We start from the raw sequence: 23143 nt of genomic DNA on the forward strand, positions 1-23143 counted from the left end.
GGGCTTACATTTGGAGAGGAAGGCTTACAACAAGGAACAAAAAAATGTTTGGGATGAAGAGGAAATGGCATTTCTCTCTCTTATGTTCACAGTCAATATGTCTTGTGTTTCATTAATGGAATAAACATGAAATTTCAGAAATAGAGATGTGCTTAGATGGGGGGAGGGGGGACATATAACTGGAAGAATATTTGTGTTAGCAGAAGATAGACTCAACTGGGAGTGCTTATAATTTGGTGAGATTTATATATCCAGGATTTTACAGTATTTTCAAAAGATTTTTTTATTCCTCAAAACTAAAATCTTACCGATTAAAAAATCCTCACTATCGAAAGTAGCACCTTATTGACAATAAAATTGCTACTGATAGCTCAGGCAGAAGGTAGCCACAAGAACATCTGAGTTTTTTCTTTACTTTTACCTATTAAATGGGCATTGCGAAATCGAGGAAACCAAGGAAACCAAGGAAACCAAAAATACTTATTAATATAAATATAATATAAATATGAAACTGTACCTAGTGGGTAATTGTCAAGATATTGATTACACAGACTTTCATGCAGAAGCTTATTCTAATGTCTTGACAATTATCCACTAGGTACAGTTTCATATTTATATTATATTTATATTAATAAGTATATTATGTATTTTTGGTTTCCTTGGTTTCCTCGGTTTCCTCGATTTCACAATGCCGCTATTAAATAATTAATTTTTTTTTTAATTTCTTTATTGAATAACATGATATTGAATATGATTGTGAATATGATGTTGATGACGAAAAGTTACGACACTTCGATGACAACTTTTCATCAAATCACTATGGCGTGCGGAATGGTTCAAAATTGTCATTTCGATGTAACTGAATATTGGTTTGTCAATTGCAATACTTCGCTTGAATGTGTACACTTATCAGTGCATTGCATTACACAAGCACGTTCCATATGTTGTTTCTTTGTCAATCAATGATTATAAAAATAGTCCATTGCGAAAACTTCGGTCAATTTACAATAGCTCTGTCAATCACCAAAACTCTGTCAATTACAAAAACTCGGTCAATTACAAAAACTCGGTCAATTACAAAAACTCGGTCATTTACAAAAACTTGGTCAATTACAAAAACTCTGTCGATTACAAAAACTTGGTCAATTCAGCAAAAACTCGGTCAATTACAAAAACTCGGTCAATTACAAAAACTCGGCCAATTCAGCAAAAACTCGGTCAATTACAAAAACTCGGTCAATTCAGCAAAAAACTCTGTCGATTACAAAAACTCGGTCAATTACGTAACATTAGCACGTGTCATATGTCTTTTGTCAATCATCACGCGTAAAACTCGTCGATTCAGCAAAAAAACTTTGTCGATTCAGCAAAACTTTGTCGATTACGTAACACAGGTAAGCACAAGATATGTCTTTCTTTTGTCAATCATCACACGTAGCATCCAAAGCTCCTCTCAGTCGACGTCAGAAATACTATATGAAATACCATATTCCATTGTCTTTTTGGTCTTAGTTTGACTGTTAGTCACTAAATACTCGGCCGGCCAAGTAAAAGTAAGAGTTAGTTAGCGAGAACGGAGGCATTTAGCTATATACAGACCAGGGATATATGTATCAAGCAGGAACAATACACTCTAAGACCCTTCTGCCCACTACACAAGGCTTGTGAGCTGAGTACTGCTCATAATCGACAAATTGATTGAGGTTGATTCAAGAACGTTGTTTCTTTGAAAGTATATATTGATCATTTTCTAAGTTAAAGCCTGAAAAGCCAGCATCTTTCAAAGCTCCCCATGCGATTATTAGCAGTGCTCAGCTCAGTCTACCTTCTCGTGAAACTTGCGAAGATAATTAATAGTTGAGTCATAAACTATGGTTAAGTTGCAAAGCCTTGTGTAGTAGGCAGAAGCGGGATCTTAGAATGTATTGTTCATGCTTGATACAAATATCCCCGGTCTGTATATAGCTAAATGCCTCCGTTCTCGCTAACTAACTCTTACTTTTACTTGGCCGGCCGTGTATTTAGTGACTAACAGTAAAACTAAGACCAAAAAAACAATGGAATATGGCTACTATTGATATAAAAAGAGACATATCTTGTGCTTACCTGTGTTACTTAATCGAAAACGTTTTGCTGAATCGACAAAGTTTTTTTGCTGAATCGACAGAGTTTTACGCACGATGATTGACAAAAGATATATGACACGTGCTTAATATTGTTACGTAATTGACCGAGTTTTTTGCTGAATTGACCGAGTTTTTGTAATCGACAGTTTTTGTAATTGACCGAGTTTTTTGCTGAATCGACAAAGCTTTTTTTGTTGAATCGACAGAGTTTTACGCGTGATGATATATTAACAGAAGACATATGACACGTGCTTATTGTTACGTAATTGACCGCGTTTTTGTAATTGACAGAGTTTTTTGCTGAATTGACCGAGTTTTCGTAATTGACAGATTTTTGCTGAATTGACCGAGTTTTTGTAATTGACCGAGTTTTTGTAATTGACAGAGTTTTTTTGCTGAATTGACCGAGTTTTTGTAATTGACAGATTTTTGCTGAATTGACCGAGTTTTTGTGATTGACAGAGTTTTTGTAATTGACTGAGTTTTGGTGATTTAGAGAGCTATTGTAAATCGACCGAAGTTTTCGCAATGGACTATTTTCATAAGCATTGATTGACAAAAAAAAACATATGGAACGTGCTTGTGTAATACGATGAACTGATAAGTGTACACATTCAAGCGAAGTAACGCAATTGACAAACAAATATTCAATTACATCGAAATGACAATTTTGAACCATTCCACGTGCCATAAATCACTTATTATAAATTGTATTTCTAAAGTTAGCCTACTAAGGATGTTAATGATAATTGAATATCACAAAAGATGCAAATGTGATAATATTTCTGAAAATGGTATGATAGAAAACAGCGCAATACAAAATTTCCTTTCTTTGGAAACTTGAATTTATTGTCAACCTAGCTAGGTATAAACACTGCATATGAAACTTCCACAGCTATAAAATCTATTAAAATCATAACCCTATTGGTAATGATACCATAAGTCATGTTATACATATTATGTATAACATGACTTTCGCCCTGGCTAAACGAGGAGGCATGTTTCCAGAAAGTAACATGTTTTCCTAAATGTTTCCTAAGGCAGCAAAACTGTCAGGAAACATCAGGAAATGATGTTCACATGCGTCTTGGAAACATGAAAAGTTTCTGCCACTCAGCAAAAAAAATTTTTGCATCTTGGAAGCAAAATTTGTTGCACGCAGCAATGTTTCACGTGGTGGCCTAGGGCTGCCATAGTAATTTTGTAAATAAACAATTGATTTTTTGAAAAACTATGCTTTTTTGTTTTCTTTCTTTCTTTCTTTTTCTCTTTTTGCAAGTTTTCCGTTTTTTGTTGATTTTTTTTTTTGGAAAACTGTGCTTTTTTTCGTTTCTTTCTTTCTTTAATTTCTTTCTTTTTTTTTTTTTAATTTCAGTTTTTCCAATTTTCTTTTTTTTAAATGCTCTTTTTTTCTATCTTTTTTTTTTCCTTTTCTTTTCTTTTCTTTATTTCTTAATTTGGTGAGAACTCTTAAGCTTTCTTTCATTTTTCTTTCTCTTCACTATTTTTTTTTCCCTTTTATTTTGATTTCTTTCCTTTTTAATGGTAGGTTATTTTTTTCGTTGTAAATTAAACTAAAAACAAACAAACAAAAAAAACAAACAAAAAAAACAAACAAATAATAATTTTAAAAAAACAACAACAAAAAAACACGCCATTGGCCTAGAGCTGCCATAGACCAGAATGCAATTCGACAAGGATTATCCTTTTAGCGCGAAAAACGAAAGTGTAAACATGGCGGCGGTAAGGATCAAAAATGATCAGTGGAAAGAAGATGAACTTCTGAAAGAAGCATTGAAACGTTACGTCGAAGAGGGCTTGCATCGCGAGGAGATCCTAGATTATGTTTTGAGGGATTTTGGCGAGTATGCTTGGAGCATAAGGACACTTGACAGAAGGCTTAATCACTTTGAAATCAGTTATACTGATCGCACGGTAACCATAGACGAGATCCAAAGTGCAGTTAAAAACGAAATGCAAGGGCCAGGGAAATTACTAGGATATCGAGCACTACAGAAAAAAATCAGACAAGTTTATGGCTTGAAGGTACCAAGGGATATTGTATATGCCGTTATGTATGATGTAGACTCTGATGCTTTGGAGAGAAGAGCTCCTCAGTTCAAGAAGAAGAAAGCAAAAGGCCATTTTACGTCGCCAGGGCCCAACCATGTGCACTCCCTCGATGGCCATGACAAACTCATGGGATACCAAAATTGGACATTCCCTATTGCTGTGTACGGCTGTATCGATACATGCAGCAGAAAAGTATTGTGGGTTAAAGTGTGGATCACTAACAGTGATCCACAGCTTATAGGTCGCTTTTACCTTGAGTACTTGTTTAAAACAAGAACAATTGCAAGCAGGCTGAGACTGGATAAAGGCACCGAAACTGGGGTGCTTGCAACAATGCATGCATTTCTAAGACAGAATCATGGTGATATGGATCCAGTTGAAACTGTCATTTATGGGCCTTCAACCTCGAACCAGGTAAAAACTATAATCAAAACTCAATTACAGGTATAAATTTCCACACTTATAACAAACAAACAGTAATATGACACCATATCACACAAAGTAAAATCTTTCTGTTTTCATCAATCCATGCATGCTCTCAGCCACTTCATTAGACCTGCTTTTGCAATGATATTTCCAATAATTGCCAATCAAACAATAGGTTTGGTTGAGATTCCTTTGTCTTGCCCTCCAAATTCAGCTGCATTCCAACGTGCTGCAAAGGGCCTATTGGAGATAGACAACATACACCTAGGATTCATAATTATAATGAAACTTAGGTTTATGCTGTCTATCTCAGCTTTAATTTGTTTGATAGTTATTCCTTTGTTTTCAAAGTTTTAACATCTTGTTACAGATTGAAAGGTGGTGGAGGGAACTCCATGAAAGGCTGGAGATGTTCTTTAAATTCCCTTTGAAGCAGTTGAAAGATCATGGGCATTATGACCCAAATAATGAAAGTCACAGGTATTTCTTGCCTACCACAATATTTAAGCATACAGTGAATGTGTTCAAACTTTAATAATAGTCATCCCAGAAACATTTCATTACAAAAAAAATTCCAGAATTTATAGCACCTCAAATCATGCTGTTCTCACGATAATAATTTTTGTAAAATAATGTTGTCAACCCTGGTAAACTCTTTGCGATTTTCATTTATTTAGTGCAATATAACTTCTAAGCCACTCACTAATTATAATTTATTAGGAAAGATGAAGTATCACATACCTAGATTGTGGTTGAAATATAATAATAAGCTTGATATAAAAAATGAAAATATGGCATATTTTCTTCTGAAGAATTGCAACAAAGAAATTGTTCAGAAGGTTGAAAAATAAATAAGTATTAATGCATCTTAAAAGTTATACCCAAGTAATAAACTGTTCACTTTAGTAAAAATATATAATAGGAATATAATTTTGGACTTTTTGGCTTGTGTGTTGAATAACCTACTTGTTTTGTTTAAGGCATCTCCTTGCTTATCTTATGATACCCATAATGCAAAAGGAAATCAACACATTTGTTGATACAGTTTGGAACAGTCACAGGATCCGTGGTCAAAAAACCACTTACCTTCCAGATGGAGTACCAAATCACATTCATGACTTTCCAGAAAAGTATGGGCTTCAAGAATGTGGTATGATAAATTTATAATTCAGTCAAATATGATGCAGTTATCATATGAATTCTCTCAACTTACTTGCCCAATTTTTAGACATTTTTGTTTATTAGAGTTGGAGGTTGCTCACAAGAGTATTATTTTTGAGACAAGTCATACATATTGTAAAAAGATCTTATAAACATGATCTTTTAAATTATTTTTGTTATTGTCATTAATGATGATGATTATTATTATGGTTATTTATGACCAAAATGAGAAACATTTGTGTGCTAGGAATATACCAACAAATTTACAGTTAAGATAATGAAATCAATGTTCTTTGTCATTTCAAGGATTGAAAGTTACTGAGCAACAACTGGAAGAGGTTGCTGATCTTTCAGATGTGTTGACTGATAACGACGACTATTTGCCACCAGGTTTAAGGGTTAAGTGTGAACAAATAATAGACCCACTAGAAATTGATGTCTCTGACATTGCCCATGCATTTCGATATCTCAAGGATAATGTAGTTTGATTTGTTAAAGCATCTAAATACAGGGGTGTTCAGGGGGAAGGGGGTTATATGGCATGAATCACCAAGGCCAAAATTAAACTTATATTTCCCGAATTAGGAAAAAAGAAAATAATGAAAAGGTATTTCAAAAAACTATTTAAAACTATTCAACGGTACTTTACCTTGTTTGTCATGCTGTCGATCATTACGACATTAGCCAGCAATTTCTCAAGGCTGACAAATTATCTTTTTCAAAATATTTTAAAATTTCAAGGGCTAACTAATTGGTAGAATAGCAAGAATAACTCACAGATTTATGAAAATTTGACAATTACTTTTATTTAGCTTTCCAAAGGATGAGTGAATCACAACTCATGAGGATTTATTTTGCAAATCATTGGATCACAAAAAATTATAATGTACAATAATGGTTCATAAACAAAACCCTGGACAACCCTGTAAATAGTTAGTAGTTTACTATTCGGTGCAACTGCTCAGCTCTGCTGTACACCAAATGGAAATTAATTTTGCAAGTTCAAATAAAAATCGTAGGACATTCTGGTAGTTGTATAGTCAAATAAAATGTCCTACACTGTATTTCACTCAAGACTAGACTAGGCAACAGTTGATATGTATTCTGCATTTATTAATCTAAAAAGTTCAGTACATCATCATTGCACTTGTATAATGTATTTTGAACTACGATCCTTCAAGCTTTAAATCAAAAATTTAATTTTTTAATCTTTTATTATTCAATAACTGCAACAAATGAATATAAACATATCTTCATCAACAAGAAATCTGTTAATATCAAGATAACAATTATTTCTAAAACAGTTACATTTTGCCTTCTTCAACCTTGTGCTGCTACTATAACCAGGATCACTTGAACAAGATGAATCCAACAAGACTGACAAGGTACTGTAGATGCAGAAAAACCAGACAGTGATAAAACTGATAACAGCAGTTGCCAAATCACCATTTTCCATACATTAGTTCACTGGCCAAATACAAGGCACTCAATCAAGACTTCAAGGTGATTTCTAAGGATATGCAAATTTGTAGCTTGCAGCCTCAACAAAATGCTCTGTTCTTGACTGGTGAACCATTCTATGGAAAATGATGAATCACATTATCATGTCTCCAAGGTCTTCTATCAATGTGCTCAATGTGCTCTTTTTCTAAATCATTGTAAGTTCAAACCTCCTAGGAGATTTTTTAACCGACTGTGTGATCATGGTTTACTTTGGCTTTGTGAAGTGGTACTTTTATTCTAGTAAACCTAAAGTGCGGGTGGCCACTGTTGAGTTAAAAGTTGCAAGAATATGATTGCTTAATGAGACTAATTGAAGTGGCCCAAATTATAGTAGCTGCACTGTAAATCCTAATATTACTGTGCATACACACAGTATATCATATATAAAGCCAATACTCCAAAATGCACTATATTGTATTTTTCCTGTTTTTATCTTATATCACCTGTATATTTCTCTGGATCTCAAACTATGTTTCAATTTATTTTAAGAATATCCCCTGACATAAACAGGCTTGTTACTTTAATGCCATATAGTGCATTCAATCTGCTATAAATTTCTAATAACATATACCTTTTCTGAAAGCTCATAACACAAAATGCATATTTGATATAATATCTAAAAAGCATTTGATTGTTGGAGAAAATATAAAAAAATGAGTTTGAACTTCAAAATCTTGATAATATAACTTTGCTCACCTCATGTCATTTTTGTCTATTCTATTCATTTTTGTACCTTTAAATAGTCATAAGGATGCATGAATAATAAATGAAAATGACAGAACAATAGTAAAACATTTAAAAAGATTGAAATGGAATAATAAATTCAGTATTCCATGAATGGATATGTTAATGAGCTTGTGAGGTAGCTACACTGCATGGATTTAGATGGAGCAAAGCCATGTCTTGTATTTACCATGCTCTAGTACAGAAAGAGAGGCACTGCTGTAAGAGTGCATGAAATTTATCCACGAAATAAAACTTGACACTTATAGTGGAGTGAAAAAGTGCAAGATACAATTGTGACTTAATTAGCTGTCTTTGTGCGAGCAGTGACAATTCTTCTTTGTTGTTAGCCAATTTAGTTAAGAATGTAAAATTTTGCTATTAGGAATTGATTCATGGATGTATGATGCATGCTCTGCTATGCATCTACATCAAATAAGGCCACCAAAACAATTACTTTTTATTACAAATATATTATCCAATTATGACTTTCTCATTTTCTGCTTTAATATAATCATGTGTACTTTCACAATATTGAAAACATTGTGGTACATTTGTTTGGGTGGCTTTGATTAGAATAAGCTGCACTGTAAATGAGCAGTATAATACCTCTTAGTCTGAAAATCTCCTTTGCCTCACGCTTATTTCACAAAAGTGTTGGATCTTGGAACTTATACTCCCAAATAGCAGAGCTAATGCTGGGAGATGTAAAATAATTAATAAGTAATAAATAATCGACAAGTAAATAAAATTAAAATGTACAACAGAATTAAATAAGTTCAAAGTCTTTTCAGATGGTTCGGGGTCTTCATATTCTGGATGCCACGCATTGCCAGTGACTTAAATAAACTTATATTATTTGCTTGAACTGTTTCAGTTGTCAACTTAAGACAAACGAAGTTCTTGAGTGCTAAAAAAAGTATCTATCTCATGGGTCAACATTTGTGAGCTCTTGCAGCCCAGCTAAAAAGCAATACTCATTACACTTGTGCTCAGCAATAAAGTTGGTAATAGCAGCATCTGATAAATTACCTGCACAAAAGAGCAACTCACCATCATCATCACCTTTTGATGTTGACGTAGCTATTTCAGGATCATACATCACATTACCACTGCCTTGAATATCAAGAACCATCATTGACTTTTCAGATTTTTCATACGAATAGTGTGCAAGACACTGTGCTTTCTTACAAAACTCACTGTCTTTATCTACAACAATCTCTCCATTGTTGGTGATAAACTTAATAAATTCTCCCGGGACAAATTCCTCTACTGTGACATTTACAGTTTCTTCTTCGTCAATTGTCCCATAATATATCTCCGTATACTGGATAGGCTGGCCAAATTCTTTAGAGCCCTTGACTTTGTTTGCCAGAGAAACTGCAAAGTTCCTTGCCAAACTATGCATTTGCACTACCTTTTTAGTGTGACAATCCACAGGTTGATTCAACAATCTTAAGTCGTCCAGTGCTTTCGGCAAGTATATTTTTACGACCCACAGTTTGCTGGAATACTTGGAATGTGTCGTAGATGCTTTCATGGCCTTCCTAAAACCCCCAGTTCCCAGTGGCTGTTCTTCAATGGTGAATTCAACAGGCATTGGTTCTTTGGTCCACGACATGTCAGAGATGTTAAATGCGTGGAGTGAAATCAGGCTTGTTCTTTGTTTCTTTACGAGTCTACCAAGCTTCATCATGTCTACGACAGACAAACTCCTAGGATACTCAGTTACCTTTTTTTTAGTTGGGGAAGGTTCACTTTTCGATTTCCTTTGCGTTCTTTTACATGGATCAGGACCGACTTCTTCAGGTTCAGATGAGCTACTGTCCTCAATGTCCTGGTAAGCATGTACCTCAGATGTACCAGCAATGAATCACACATGGATCAACTTTGTGTTAGGTATTTGAGCTACAGTTGAACAAGATGGCCCTTGCTCGCCTGCAAGAATATCGCAGGTCATTTTAGATGTTAAAATCGGGGCAAAGTGCCTTTCGCACGCTTTCTTGATACCTTCGATAGTAAATTCGTCACCGTCCTGATCGAAAGCTACAAACTCACGAGGACCAATCCGGGAGTACTTCTGGGCCTTACCAGCAACTGTTGCGCTCAGACGCTGTATTACTAGCTCATTTGTTTTTTCCTTCCCCTTAATTGGCTTTTCTTTAATCTTCTGAGCTTTCTTGCTTTTCATTTTATCCTTGAATTTGTTCCAATCCTTCTCAGCCATGTTTACAAGACAACCAGACAACAATCTCTCGCCTCGTGCTTGCAAAGTACGCTGGGATGCATAATCTATACCGAATTGCATTCTGGTCTATGGCAGCTCTAGGCCAATGGCGTGTTTTTTTGTTGTTGTTTTTTTAAAATTATTATTTGTTTGTTTTTTTTTTCTTTTTTTTTTGTTTGTTTGTTTTTAGTTTAATTTACAACGAAAAAAATAACCTACCATTAAAAAGGAAAGAAATCAAAATAAAAGGGAAAAAAAAATAGTGAAGAGAAAGAAAAATGAAAGAAAGCTTAAGAGTTCTCACCAAATTAAGAAATAAAGAAAAGAAAAGAAAAGAAAAAAAAAAAGATAGAAAAAAAGAGCATTTAAAAAAAAGAAAATTGGAAAAACTGAAATTAAAAAAAAAAAAGAAAGAAATTAAAGAAAGAAAGAAACGAAAAAAAGCACAGTTTTCCAAAAAAAAAATCAACAAAAAACGGAAAACTTGCAAAAAGAGAAAGAGAAAGAAAGAAAGAAAAGAAAAAAGCATAGTTTTTCAAAAAATCAATTGTTTATTTACAAAATTACTATGGCAGCCCTAGGCCACCATAACGTGGCTAAACTCGGAAACATTGAGGAAACATGCGCTCGGTAAACATGTTTCTGGAAACATGTTTCCTCGTTTAGCAAGGGCCTAACAACATCATTACCAAATAGGGTTATGATTTTCATAGATTTTATAGCTGTGGCAGTCTAATATGCAGTGTTTATACCTAGCTAGGTCGGCAATAAATTCAAGTTACCAAAGAAAGGAAATTTTGTATTGCTCTGTTTTCAATTTCATGTGGGGAAAAATAGAACTTATACAATGATTCCGCATGTCATACCATGGAATACACCACTTGTAACTTTCTTTCTTCTTCACATAAACACAAGCACTCGCCTGAAGGCTTCAGAATGCCTACGTCTAGAAAATATAAGTGCCAGTATAGGATATTTCAAGGTATGAGCATTGCCACTCAAACCATTGTATTTATAAACTAGGAAATAGATCCCAATCCATGGCCCTTTTCTTTCGGTCTAATATACCTCCCTTAAACTATACTTTTGGAATTCCAAATTCATACATATATAATGCAAAAACTTGCTTATTGTAAACGAAAATGGAAATGTTTGGTGCAATCGTATCGTACAACATACTAAAGTGATATTTAATAGTTTGCCCTTTTCGAAAGAAGCTAGGTCTTTCACGATTGGAGGATTGTAACTTAACAAATTTAATTTTTCTCGTAAATTGAACGAAATTTCTGTCGATGGTATTCTGAACCGTATATATAATATATTAGTAATTTTTTTCCTGTTACTCGTTAAATAACATAGATCTCTATTAGTATCTTCATTCGTACCCGGAAGATAAGACTTAGATATAGCACAACATCGCCGAATAAAACCTAGCAAGAAGCATTTCATAATAAAAATTCAAGAATACTCAGACAATAGGAATGCTCTTTCGTAAATTTAAAACCGAGCATATTTATTCAAATTATGTGCGTATAAGTAAGATACAAGCTTCAATTTCATAGTATCCTCTAGACTTACCATCCACATTCAGTTTTGTATTTCTCGCATTACTGTCCGGGTCATCGTCGAACACAGTTATTCTGTAATACATCTCGTCAGTTTTCCTTGATAGATTACGAAGCGAGAAAGTAATATTAAGAACATTCAAATTCGCTTGAACATCTAAGTCCATGTCAGCACCTCGTTCAGACAGCAGTATCTTTACACCAGACGGCTTTCTTCTTATCAGGTCTACGTCTCCTGGACCAGCAACATTTATAAGGCTCCTTGTGATCTTGACTGCTGTCCATGTATTACCATCACCGATACGAACACTCCAGTTGAGCTTTGCCGTGTCACCTTCCACAACATTCACTGTATCATCCGAATGTAGCCAAGTGAACGTTCCAGCATCTAGAAAACAACCAAATGTGATCTTGATCCGTAACGTGTTGTTTGTTATCGTTTAGTCATATTATTGCTCCAATAAACCTTATTCCCTTACCTGAAGAATGGAAGAGCAGCGTAGAAAAGAAAACTATTACCAGTGATTCCATTTCTGATAAGTGGCATTAAATTAGATTTCCGTAATTTATCTTTTAGTTCGGACTTTTTTTCAGCATAAACACCCACTCCTCTAAAAGTATCGCCGTACTTAGTTAGCTTTGCAGCGGGTCCTTTGTTGTTGAGTTGTTCCAGGACTTGTTCCAGTACGTTTATGAGCTCCTTTGTCACGTGATTAGACACAGCCTTGTCCTCGGGGTCCTCTCGGCCGACTCCACAGGGAGCCCAATTTAGATTAAAGTGAATAATAATAATAATAATAATAATAATAATATTTATTTATAAAGCGCAAATACAAATCTGTTCTAAGCGCTAGTAAACAAACGACAAAGACAACGACAAAATAAAATAATTTACAAAGAATATGCTAATTTGAAGAGATAAGTTTTAAGTTCAGTTTTGAATGAGGCAAGACTTGATGCATTTCGGAGAGATATTGGAAGTGAGTTCCAGAGTTCAGGAGCAGCCACAGAGAAGGAGCGATGACCATAAGATTTAAGATTATAAGAATGTGCTGATAGAAGAACTTGTGATGCAGAACGAAGATTACGGTTCGGTTTATACACTGAAATGAGTTCCCGGATATAGATAGGAGATTGGCCATGAAGAGCTTTAAAAGTAAGTAATAGGATTTTATATTTGATTCTAGATTCAATTGGTAGCCAATGCAGATTAACGAGGATAGGTGTAATGTGGTCATGTTTATGGGAAAGAGTGATTATTCTGGCAGCAGCATTCTGTACAGATTGTAGTTTATCTAAGAGTTTGTTTGGTAAGCCAAAGAGCAGAGAGTTACAGTTGTCGAGTTTGGAGGATATGAACGCGTGGACGAGAGTTTCAGTTGTTTTCAAAGAGATGTATTTTCTTATTTTAGCAATGTTTCTGAGATGATAAAAAGAAGACTTGCAAATATTATTCACATGACGAACCAAAGTAAGATGCGTATCAAATATGACACCAATGTTCCGAGCATGCATTGAGGGCATTATCACATCAGAACCAAATTGAAGAGAAGGAAGAGTTAACTGTGGGCTGTGCTTTGAAGAAAATAACAGGAATTCAGTTTTGCCTTTATTTAGTTTCAATTTATTTGTAGTCATCCAAGCATCAATATCAGATAGACAGTTTTCAATCAGATTCATGGAATCATTAAGGGACAAATCATCATTACAGGAGAAAGGAATATATAATTGAGTGTCATCAGCATAAAGGTGGAAAGACATTCTGTGTATTCGGAGGATATCAGCTACTGGAGAAGTATAAAGGAGATACAACAAAGGACCAAGTACAGAACCTTGAGGTACGCCACAATCAAGTTGAAGGGCTTCAGAAGAAAAATCATCAATGGAAACAAATTGAAAGCGATCAGTGAGGTAGGACTTAAACCATTGAAGAGCTATGCCAGAAATGCCAAATTTTGTATGGAGACGATCTAGAAGAATTTGATGATCAACTGTGTCAAATGCAGCAGATAGGTCCAAGAGTAGCATGGCAACACAAGAACGATTGTCAATGGAGTGGAGGATATCATTTTGTACTCGAAGAAGAGCAGTTTCACAGCTATGAAATGTTTTGTATGCAGACTGCAATGGTTCATGGAGATTGTTCAGAGACAGATAATCATTTAGCTGAAGGGAAACAACTTTTCCAATAATCTTGGAGATATTCTTTAAATTAGAGATAGGGCGATAATTTCCAAAAATTTCATGATCAAGAGATGGTTTTTTCAGTAACGGTTTTAAAACAGCAACTTTAAGAGAAGATGGAACAACACCAGTTTGAAGTGACAGGTTAACGATTTCACATATAGTAGGCAGTAATGCACCAAAATGTCCAAGTAGGAGACTTGCAGGAAAAGGATCAAGACTACAGGATTTAGATGACATCTTTTTCGCAATGGCTGATAATTCATCAATAGAGATAGGCGAAAATGAATCAATTTTACAATCCAGTTTAGGTGAATCCAGATAAGAGAAATCATTTGAAAGATGTGACGTAGGAACGAAGCCATTTCTGATGTTAACGATTTTGTTTTTAAAGAAGTAAACAAAATTGTTAGCTAGATCTGTGGATGAAGTTGAGGTTGGTAGTTTTTTCTCAGGTATACGGTGTAGCAATCGATCAATAGAACGGAATAGATCATTACTGTTAGAACCAGCATCAGTAATCAAATTAGAATAAAAATTCATTTTTGCATCAAAAATCAGTTTTTTAACAACATTACATTGATCAACGTATAATTCACGGTCAACCTCTAATTTGGAACGTCGCCAACGTCTTTCTAGATTACGACGCTTTGTTTTATTAATTTGAATTTCGTCAGTATACCATGGAGCTCTTGGGCGAAGGGAGATGGATCGAGAACGTAAAGGAGCATGTTTATTTAAAATAGACGATAAAACAGAGTCATATTGAGTACACAAATCAGATAGTTGAGTAGCAGGACATTGATATAGTGCAGAGTTCATAATATCTTGTTGGAGACAATCAGCATCTATTGCACGAAGCTTGCGATAAGAAATGCTTTTTGATTGAAGTAGAGGCTTGTTTACAGATAACATACAATGAACAGCATAATGATCAGATAAAACAGGATCGTGTACAGTAAGGTTGGTCACAGATTTTTCATCAGATCTTGTAATGATTAGATCCAAAACGTGATTACTTTTATGTGTAGGTGAAACAGGATCAAGGACAGTCAGATTAAAACAATCGAGTAAATCCATAAAGCGATTAGCATTATTATCTTTAGTGTCATTGATGTGAAAGTTAAAATCTCCAGAAATTACCAGTTTGCCAGAAGATGTAACCAGTCGTTCCAAGAGAGTAGTGAAATCATCATTAAATAGCAAGCTATTTGAAGAGGGTGGACGATAAACAATAACAATACGATAAGTAGACGATTGATGATGAAGTAGCATTTCCATAAATTCAAAAGACGTGTGAGACATTGTTACATGATGATTGATTTTCAGGCTATTTTTATACATTATGCCAACACCTCCACCAGTACGATTTTGACGAGGAACATGACAAAACGAATAACCAGTAGGACAAATATCACGCACAATAAAATCAGAATTAGTATTTTTTAGCCAGGTTTCAGTTATAGCGAGAATATCGATGTCTCTTTCAACAACATAATCCTTAATTAAAAGAGATTTATTGTTTATTGAACGAGCATTTAAGAGACAAAATTTCATGTAGTTTGCAGTTGAGGTAGAAATTGAAGCAGGTTCAAGTGATGCAGGAATTTTAATGTTTGTTGTTGAAGTAGGTGATGATGAAATTGTAGAACGATCTGTACGATGACCACCTCGCTTGCCACGAAATCGAAAAAGCTTTAATTCCTTAAGAGCAGAGGAGCAGCAAGATGAAGGAGCTTTTGTATTACGGCGAAGTTCGAAAAGATTTGCTCTTGAGTATGTTATTAACGGCAGTTGACGGTTAAGATTTGAATTTCCAGCTGTGGAATCCAGGATTTCTTTATTGTAATTAAGGACCGATGTTCTGTTATGGCCATAAAAGACATGGGATAACACAGGTGTAGATGTTAAATGTTGTAAAGAAAGACGAGGCATATCCAATGAACGATGATAATTATTTGTGTGATGAACCATATGAAGTCGTTGAACCGTAGTCTTGAGGTCAGAGTTAAACGAAGAAGGGCCAGGATTACGATGAATATCCATAGAAATAGTAATATCAGTTGGAGGATCATGACCAGGAATAGATAATGAAGTATAACCATGCTTAGATATTTTTCCAACGGCAATACGAGACTTGTAGAAACCAGACTTGAGACGAAACGAAGTTAACTGACAAACATTCCAGGGAGATGAACTTGAAACCACTGAATTAATCACTAAACCAAAGTGCAGAGATTTACTTCTTTCAAGATCCAAATGACGATTAATGTTATAATTATCAATATAAGAAAAAGGGACTACATAACAGCGACAAACCATAAAAAACAATAACGTATATACAGACAAAGAATATGTGGCTGCCATGTTAGGCGCCGGAAGTAACACCCGGTGATTATGGTGATTATGAAATCGGACAAATTAAATAATCAATATTTTTTTAAATTCGAGATCAAGATAATGTCCTCCGTAATGCGAATGAGTAAAAAAATAGATAAAAAATGCACTAGAACATTTTTTTCGCGTGCGCCTTTGTTTTCCTATATAATTTTTTATGGTATCTGATGTTGATCTTATGTATTGATTTTTTTACTCTATTACTCCATTGATTTTTTTTTTAAATATTGATTATTTTATTTTTCCGATTTTATTATCACGATTCGCTTTAATCTAAATTGGGCTCCCTTTGCCGACTCCAATCATGGCGGTTCACAATGGACACAAGAGCCCAATTTAGATAAAAACAAAAATGTGAAGATATAATCTGGAAAAAATCCTCAATTAGTTTTTTTTTTTTTTTTAATTTTTATTCGAGATGAAGATGACGTCCCCCAAAATTAAAACCATGAAGTGAAAAAATCAAATTAAAATGCACTACGTCGTTTCCTTTGCACGAGTTTTTGTTTGCAAACTTACTACTCTCCCATGAATTTTGTCACATGTACGCAACACACCACCAGCCACCCCAGGGGCTAGTTTTGTTTATGAAAATTTCTTCGACAAAGTTTTCCATGGCCGACGTTTTTACGCTTTGAATTCCTGGTTAATTTTACTTGAAAACCAAACGATAACTACAGATAACCCACTATATCAAGTTTAGTGAAATTTACTTTGGATCAAGCAAGCCATGTTGCTGGACACAGGCCTACCTCCAGGGGTGTGCAAAAATACAAGATAGCCCTTTTTTAAGTGACTGGTGAGTCTTTCATCAGTGCTATTGCGATATCGTGCAGGAAGGAAGAGGACGACGTCAGATTTTGATGTGGACTACAGGCCTTTGTCAGCCATGTTGCTGGATAAAGGCCTATTCCCAGGGGTGTGTGAAAAATGCAAGATATTCCTTTAATCTTTAATTTTGACTTTGACTTTGACTTTGATTTTGACTTGGAATTTGATGTTGATGTTGATGTTGATGTTGATGTTGATGTTGATGTTGATGTTGATGTTGATGTTGATGTTGATTTTGATTCTTTTTTTTATTTTTTTATTTTTTTTTGTTCGTTTTTTTATTATTATTTTTTTTATTTATTTTATTTTTTTATTTATTTTTTGTGAAAATCAATCACTTATTCGAAACGGTCAAGTGAAATTCGGTTTTGCAGTGCAACGGGAAGTCGAGAAAGGAAATTTAAAGATCCCTCTTGTTCTACCATAAATTCTCTTAATATATGTATTTAGGCACTGCCTAAAAGCGGAGCTCCCAATACGGAAGTCACAGGGAGAACAATTTGGATGAAACTGAAAAATAAAAATAAGATCGCGGTAAAAATCTTCAATCTTTTTTATTCGAGATGAAGATAATTTCTCCCATAATAAAAAAACATGCAGTGAAATCGAATCGAAATGCAGTACATTGCCGTTGTTGTTGTTGTTTGGTTTTTTTTGCGCGAGTATACTCTCCCACTTAGGAATTTTGTACACAACTCACCACCACCCTCAGGGGCTAGTTTTGTTCTTGGAAGATTTTCTTCGACAAAAATTTCCAAGGCAAACAGTTTTAGGCTTTGAATCTCTTTTAATTTAAGAAAAACGAAAGATAACTACAGATAATCCAATACAATATCAAGTTTAGTGAAATTTACCTCGGATGTCTTTCATTGATCGTTCATTAATCCCGTTGGGACTAAGAGTGCCCAATAGGTGAATAAGCCGCATTTCTTTGGTCTTGCGACAATCATTATTGCCGTTAAGCAAAGAAAGACCGAAAACAATGAAGTCAGAAAGAGAATGGTTAGCTAGATTAAAATGGCGGGAAACTGGTTTGGTGGGATCGTTATTGCGAATATCATAAAGATGATTGCAAATGCGATCACCAAGACGGCGGCCAGTCTCGCCCACATACAAAAGATTACAGCGGGTACATTTAATACAATATACAACATTAGAAGTGGTACAAACAAAATGGTCAGTGATTTTAACAGTTGATTTAGGACCGACAACAGAAGTGTGAGAGACTATGTGAGGACAAGTATAACAACGTTTACGAGAACAGCGAAAAGTACCAGGTTCTTTGTTAGAGGGAAGAACTCCCTTGACCAAGAAAGAACGGAGATTACTTGGAGAACGGAGTTCCTTGATGATGTTCGGCATCTGAAATAGAATAAAAATGGTCGCAGTATATAGTAATAAAAAGATATAACTAGCTAAAAACTAGTGTGAGCTGCGTCGGTGTTTCTAATGAAACAGTAATGATGAAAAGGTAAATTATACACCGTGAAAAGATGAAAAAACTTACTGACGTTTCGGACGCTAGTCCTTCGTCGGAGTAAAAGAGAAAGAAGTGGTAGAAAGGAGTGTATATATGATAGAATAAGACAAAAGAAACCAATGAGAGCAAGGTAGGCAAGGAAACAAAAACAAACAATCAAAAGACAAAAGAAAAGGTTAGTTGAAAATAAAGCGTAATAAATAATATTTATTTATTTATTTATTTATTTATTTATTTATTTATTTATTTATTTATTTATTTTCTCTCTATTTATTTATTTTCTCTCTATTTATTTATTTTCTCTCTATTTATTTATTTTCTCTCTATTTATTTATTTTCTCTCTATTTATTTTTTCTTCTTTTTGTTTTCGAACATTGTTTTTGTTTTTCTTATTTTAAAACAAGTTCAACTGTCATTTTCTCGTTTGTTTACTTTCGCTGTAACTGATTTTAGTTTCAAACCAGCTCGAGCTACAGTAACCGTTAATCTATAGAGTGCGCGCGCAAAGGCTAGTTCAACGTTCCATAGTGCTCGTGCCGAGCTGACTGTCAAGACTCAAGACATGCCACCAGACGATAACTCAAATTCAAGATTAACACTGAAAGTCTTTAGTTGGAAACGCACGCAGAGCCTTCTCAGTGTCAACAAACTTCCCTCTGGATGGAGCCAGTACTTCAAACTTGAAAAACTTCCAAGATTTTACTTTCTCTGAACAACTGGACTTAATATTTGTTACTGAAACTTGGCTCAAGGATTGCATTCATGACAAAGAGATTCTACCATGCGGATACAGCATCTTTAGATCTGATCGACGTGGACGGAATGCTGATGGAGTCCTCATCGCTACGAAAAATGACTGCTTTGCAAAGACTGAAAACGTCGAGCTAACCTCTAACATCGAAGTCTGCGCAGTCGAATGTGATCTTCAAACAGGAGGTAAAATGCTGCTTGCTTGCATCTACAGACCGACTGACTCTCCAGACACATGGATTGGCCAATTCCGAACCCTGCTGAGTTTTCTTTGTTCCCTCTATGACCGTATAATCATAGCAGGTGACTTCAACTTCCCTGGCATCAAATGGAATCATGAAGATACTTCTACTTCTACCCAAGCTGAATCTGAATTCTACGAAGTACTCAATGACTTCTTCTTGTCACAAAACGTAACATTTCCTACCAGAGGCAGTAATACGCTAGACCTCCTTATGACATCTACCCCTGAATGCGTATCATCAATCCAAGAAGTCAAGCCATCAGACTACGATCTATTCTCGGACCATTCTGGTGTTTTGTGCGACCTTCGAGTATCCACTACAAATCGAAATAATTGTGTCAGACCTTTTCTGGATTACAAAGGAGGTGACTTTGACAGTCTAAGGAAGGCGCTCGAGAATTTACTTAGAGACATGGACAACCTGTCAGATATCAACCAAGACTGGTCGCTATGGAAGAACAGCCTTATGGACGCAGTTGAAAGACATATACCTCGAACAAAACTACGGCGTAAAAATACACCCCCGTTGATCGATGGTATCGTAATTCACTCACTCAAAAAAAAGGAGACCGTCAGAAGGAAACTCAAGAAACTGAAATCTAAGAAAAAGTCATCTGAAGCTCTTGAGTCTAAGTATCGCGCTCTGAGAGCAGAAACCAAGAAAATGATAACTTCAAATTGTAAAAGCTTCTTTGCGTCACTCGGCGCCGTTCTCAAAGAAAATCCCAAGCGATCCTGGTCCATCTTCAAGCTTAACTCCAAGCAGAATGGCGTTCCAAACCTCGTATCTTATAAAATCACCGCTTCTACACCAAGTGAGATAGCAAGTCTATTCATACAACCGCTACTTCCACTCCGTCTCATATGGTACTCTTTTTAATTCTAAAGTGAAGTCTGGCATTTCATAATCAAAAATGTCTTGCAAATCTGGAAATATTTCGTCCATTTTCGTAAGAAAAAATTACAAGAGAAAGGAAATGACGTGAGCGTGCAGCCCATGGGCAAATAGTTAATAGCTTTTTAGCCAATCAGAGCGCGCGTTAGATTTCAGTTATATTATAAATGGGATTTAGAGTTGAGTTCCTGCGGTATACATATTTTAGAATAGTCGGAGGTCACATTGGTTCTTATTACATAGTAAAATGTTGACATATGTAAATATGTTTTTCATCGCGAGTTAATAAATGGTGGTTATTAGTGGTCGTATCAGGAATATCAAACATGTACGCATATGTTTAATGGTTTTGAAACCATTCCCGGGCTTAGAAACCACCAAGATATATTTGTAGTATAATTTTTTGGTACCCTCGACATAGTACCCTCGACATAGTACCCTCGACCCTCGACCAAATACCCTCGACCCTCGACACTCGACCAAAAGATAAACTCTTCAGGTGGACCGGTGGAATCAAGGGGAGAGCCAATAATTTTCTACTCAGTCAAAAAGGGGGTCATCAAATATTTCATACTACATAAAGGGGAGGGACAAAAATATAAATATGTATATAATATTTATAACGCGCATATTTCATGTGGATATGCGCAGAAATTAACTAAGTCATTCAATTAAATAAATTGGATAAAGAGAAATATAAATATAATATAAATAGTATAGTATATAATAACATAAATATATAAAATAAATAAAGTATACAGTATATAGTAATAAAGATGTATAAAATTCTAAGTAAAAGCTAAATTAAAAAAGTATGTCTTAACAAGTGATTTAAATTTCCTGTTTCAACAGAAAGAGCGTTCCACAGTTTAGGGGCCGCAGATTGAAAAGCCCTGTCACCTAAAGTTTTTTTACATTTCCCACTAGCTGGATTTAGCAGAGTCCCCTTATGATTCCGGAGGTTATACCTAAAAACCTTATTTACTGAAACCAAATCAGACAAATATTGTGTTGCTAGCCCACGTAAACATTAAAATGAATACGATATCTAATAGGTAGCCTGTGTGATGTGGCAAAAACGAGGAAGCCCTACAATAACCCTGGTAGCAGAATATTGCACTCTTTGTAACTTATTTACATGAATATCAGGAAGCCCATGCAATAAACTATTACAGTGTAATCTAGTTTACTCACTATAAAAGCATGGACCAAAGTCTCAGTAGAACCACGTGATAGGTATTTCCTAATTGGGACAAGAATTCAACAAATTCCAAGGGGAGAATCACTTTTATATGCAGACAAAATTATATTCATGTTTATAAAATAAATGAAAAATAAATATCTTTATTTAAGTGTCTAGTCGTTCTAGCGCTTTTGCACTCTAATTGTGGACACTTTTCACTCACACACACTACCACTACATTAAATATTCTATGCACACAACGCTCAACTCACATGTTGATTTCTACGGAGGGAGGAAACCGGAGAACCCGGAAAAAAACCCTCGTAGCATAGGAGAGAACAACACATCAAACAAACTCAATTCACATGTGGCGACCGGAGGGCTCTAACCACCGGCCCACCCCTTGGATTCACTTCGGTGAAAGACGACGCGTAAGCAGCGTACGTAACCCATGCTACCCTAGAGATTCCTCTTTCCGGCTAATATAATAATAATAAATTTATTACTTATAACGCGCATATTTCATATGCATATGCTCATATGCGCAACTAAAAGTACACATAAAATAAAATAAAACACCCCCCCTCTCCCCTGCTAATAAAAATGAATGCTCCCTAAAGAATCCTGAAATCACAGCTTTATCTTCAACGTTGTTATGCTGTGCTTAGCTTTATCAGTGAAGAATGATTATTTTCTTCTAATATTGAATGAAATCGTTCGTAAATTTAATTCCTTTGTTCAGTTTTTACGATGTATTTCTTTTTTTTATTTATTATTATTTATTATTTATTTATTTATTATTTTTTAAATTAAAGTTTTCTTCTTATTTAGTCATGATATTTGATTACTTATATTTCATGGGGAGTGAGCGTACAGTATTCTCTCAGTTTGTGACGTATCACAAATCGAACGACTATAATGAAAAAAGCCCGAACCAAAAAAAAATAACGGAAATCTAACCTTTTACCTCTTATCAGCGATGGAATCACTGGTAAATTTTTCATTTCTTCTTTGCTCTTCCATTCCTCAGGTAAGGAAATAAGGTTTATTGGAGCAATAATATGACTAAACAAGAACAAACAACACGTTACGAATCAAGATCACATTCGGTTGTTTTCTAGATGCTGGAACATTCACTTGGCTACATTCCGACGATACAGTGAATGTTGTGGAAGGTGGAACGGCAAAGCTCAACTGGAGTGTTAGTATTGGTGCTGGTAAGACATGGACAGCAGTCAAGATCACAAGAACCCTTATAATTGTTGCTGGTGCAGGAGACGTCGACATGATAAGAAGAAAGCCGTCTGGTGTAAAGATACTGCTGTCTGAACGAGGTGCTGACATGGACTTAGATGTTCAAGCGAATTTGAATGT

The 23143-nt window shown here is 35.1% G+C and overlaps 3 protein-coding genes across 4 annotated transcripts in view; 1 reads left to right on the top strand and 2 right to left on the bottom strand.

Annotated features, from left to right (window-relative positions):
• LOC116302268 (hemicentin-1) overlaps nucleotides 1-12449 on the bottom strand; it is a 134291-nt gene extending 121842 nt beyond the window's left edge. The window contains exons 1-2 of the mRNA XM_089039809.1: nucleotides 12284-12449; nucleotides 11818-12192 (exon numbers count right to left, since the gene is read on the bottom strand). Coding sequence (XP_088895935.1) covers nucleotides 11818-12192; nucleotides 12284-12335 — 427 coding nt within the window. The 5' untranslated portion in view covers nucleotides 12336-12449. The remainder of the gene's footprint in view (nucleotides 1-11817; nucleotides 12193-12283) is intronic.
• Nucleotides 3784-6610, top strand: LOC148905676 (uncharacterized). The gene is made up of 4 exons (XM_089039842.1): nucleotides 3784-4613; nucleotides 4996-5105; nucleotides 5606-5775; nucleotides 6093-6610. Exons 1-4 carry the CDS (start codon nucleotides 3810-3812, stop codon nucleotides 6272-6274), a joined length of 1266 nt encoding a protein of 421 aa, XP_088895968.1. The 5' UTR covers nucleotides 3784-3809; the 3' UTR covers nucleotides 6275-6610.
• LOC148905677 (myosin heavy chain kinase D-like) lies at nucleotides 7090-10270 on the bottom strand. 2 transcript variants are annotated; one of them, XM_089039854.1, is made up of 2 exons: nucleotides 9066-10269; nucleotides 7090-7174 (listed from the first exon to the last, which is right to left on the bottom strand). In XM_089039854.1, the coding sequence occupies exons 1-2, from the start codon at nucleotides 9706-9708 to the stop codon at nucleotides 7107-7109; spliced, it is 711 nt and encodes a 236-aa protein (XP_088895980.1). In that variant the 5' UTR covers nucleotides 9709-10269; the 3' UTR covers nucleotides 7090-7106. The 2 variants fall into 2 exon arrangements, with proteins under 2 accessions (XP_088895980.1, XP_088895979.1); XM_089039853.1 differs by having other exon boundaries at nucleotides 7100-7174; nucleotides 9045-10270.
• Nucleotides 12450-23143: the final 10694 nt, after the last annotated feature.

Source organism: Actinia tenebrosa, unplaced genomic scaffold, assembly GCF_029948245.1.
Source record: "Actinia tenebrosa isolate PJP-AT-01 unplaced genomic scaffold, QUT_ActTen_1.0 PGA_scaffold7__59_contigs__length_16204524, whole genome shotgun sequence".
Classification (NCBI taxonomy): domain Eukaryota; kingdom Metazoa; phylum Cnidaria; class Anthozoa; order Actiniaria; family Actiniidae; genus Actinia; species Actinia tenebrosa.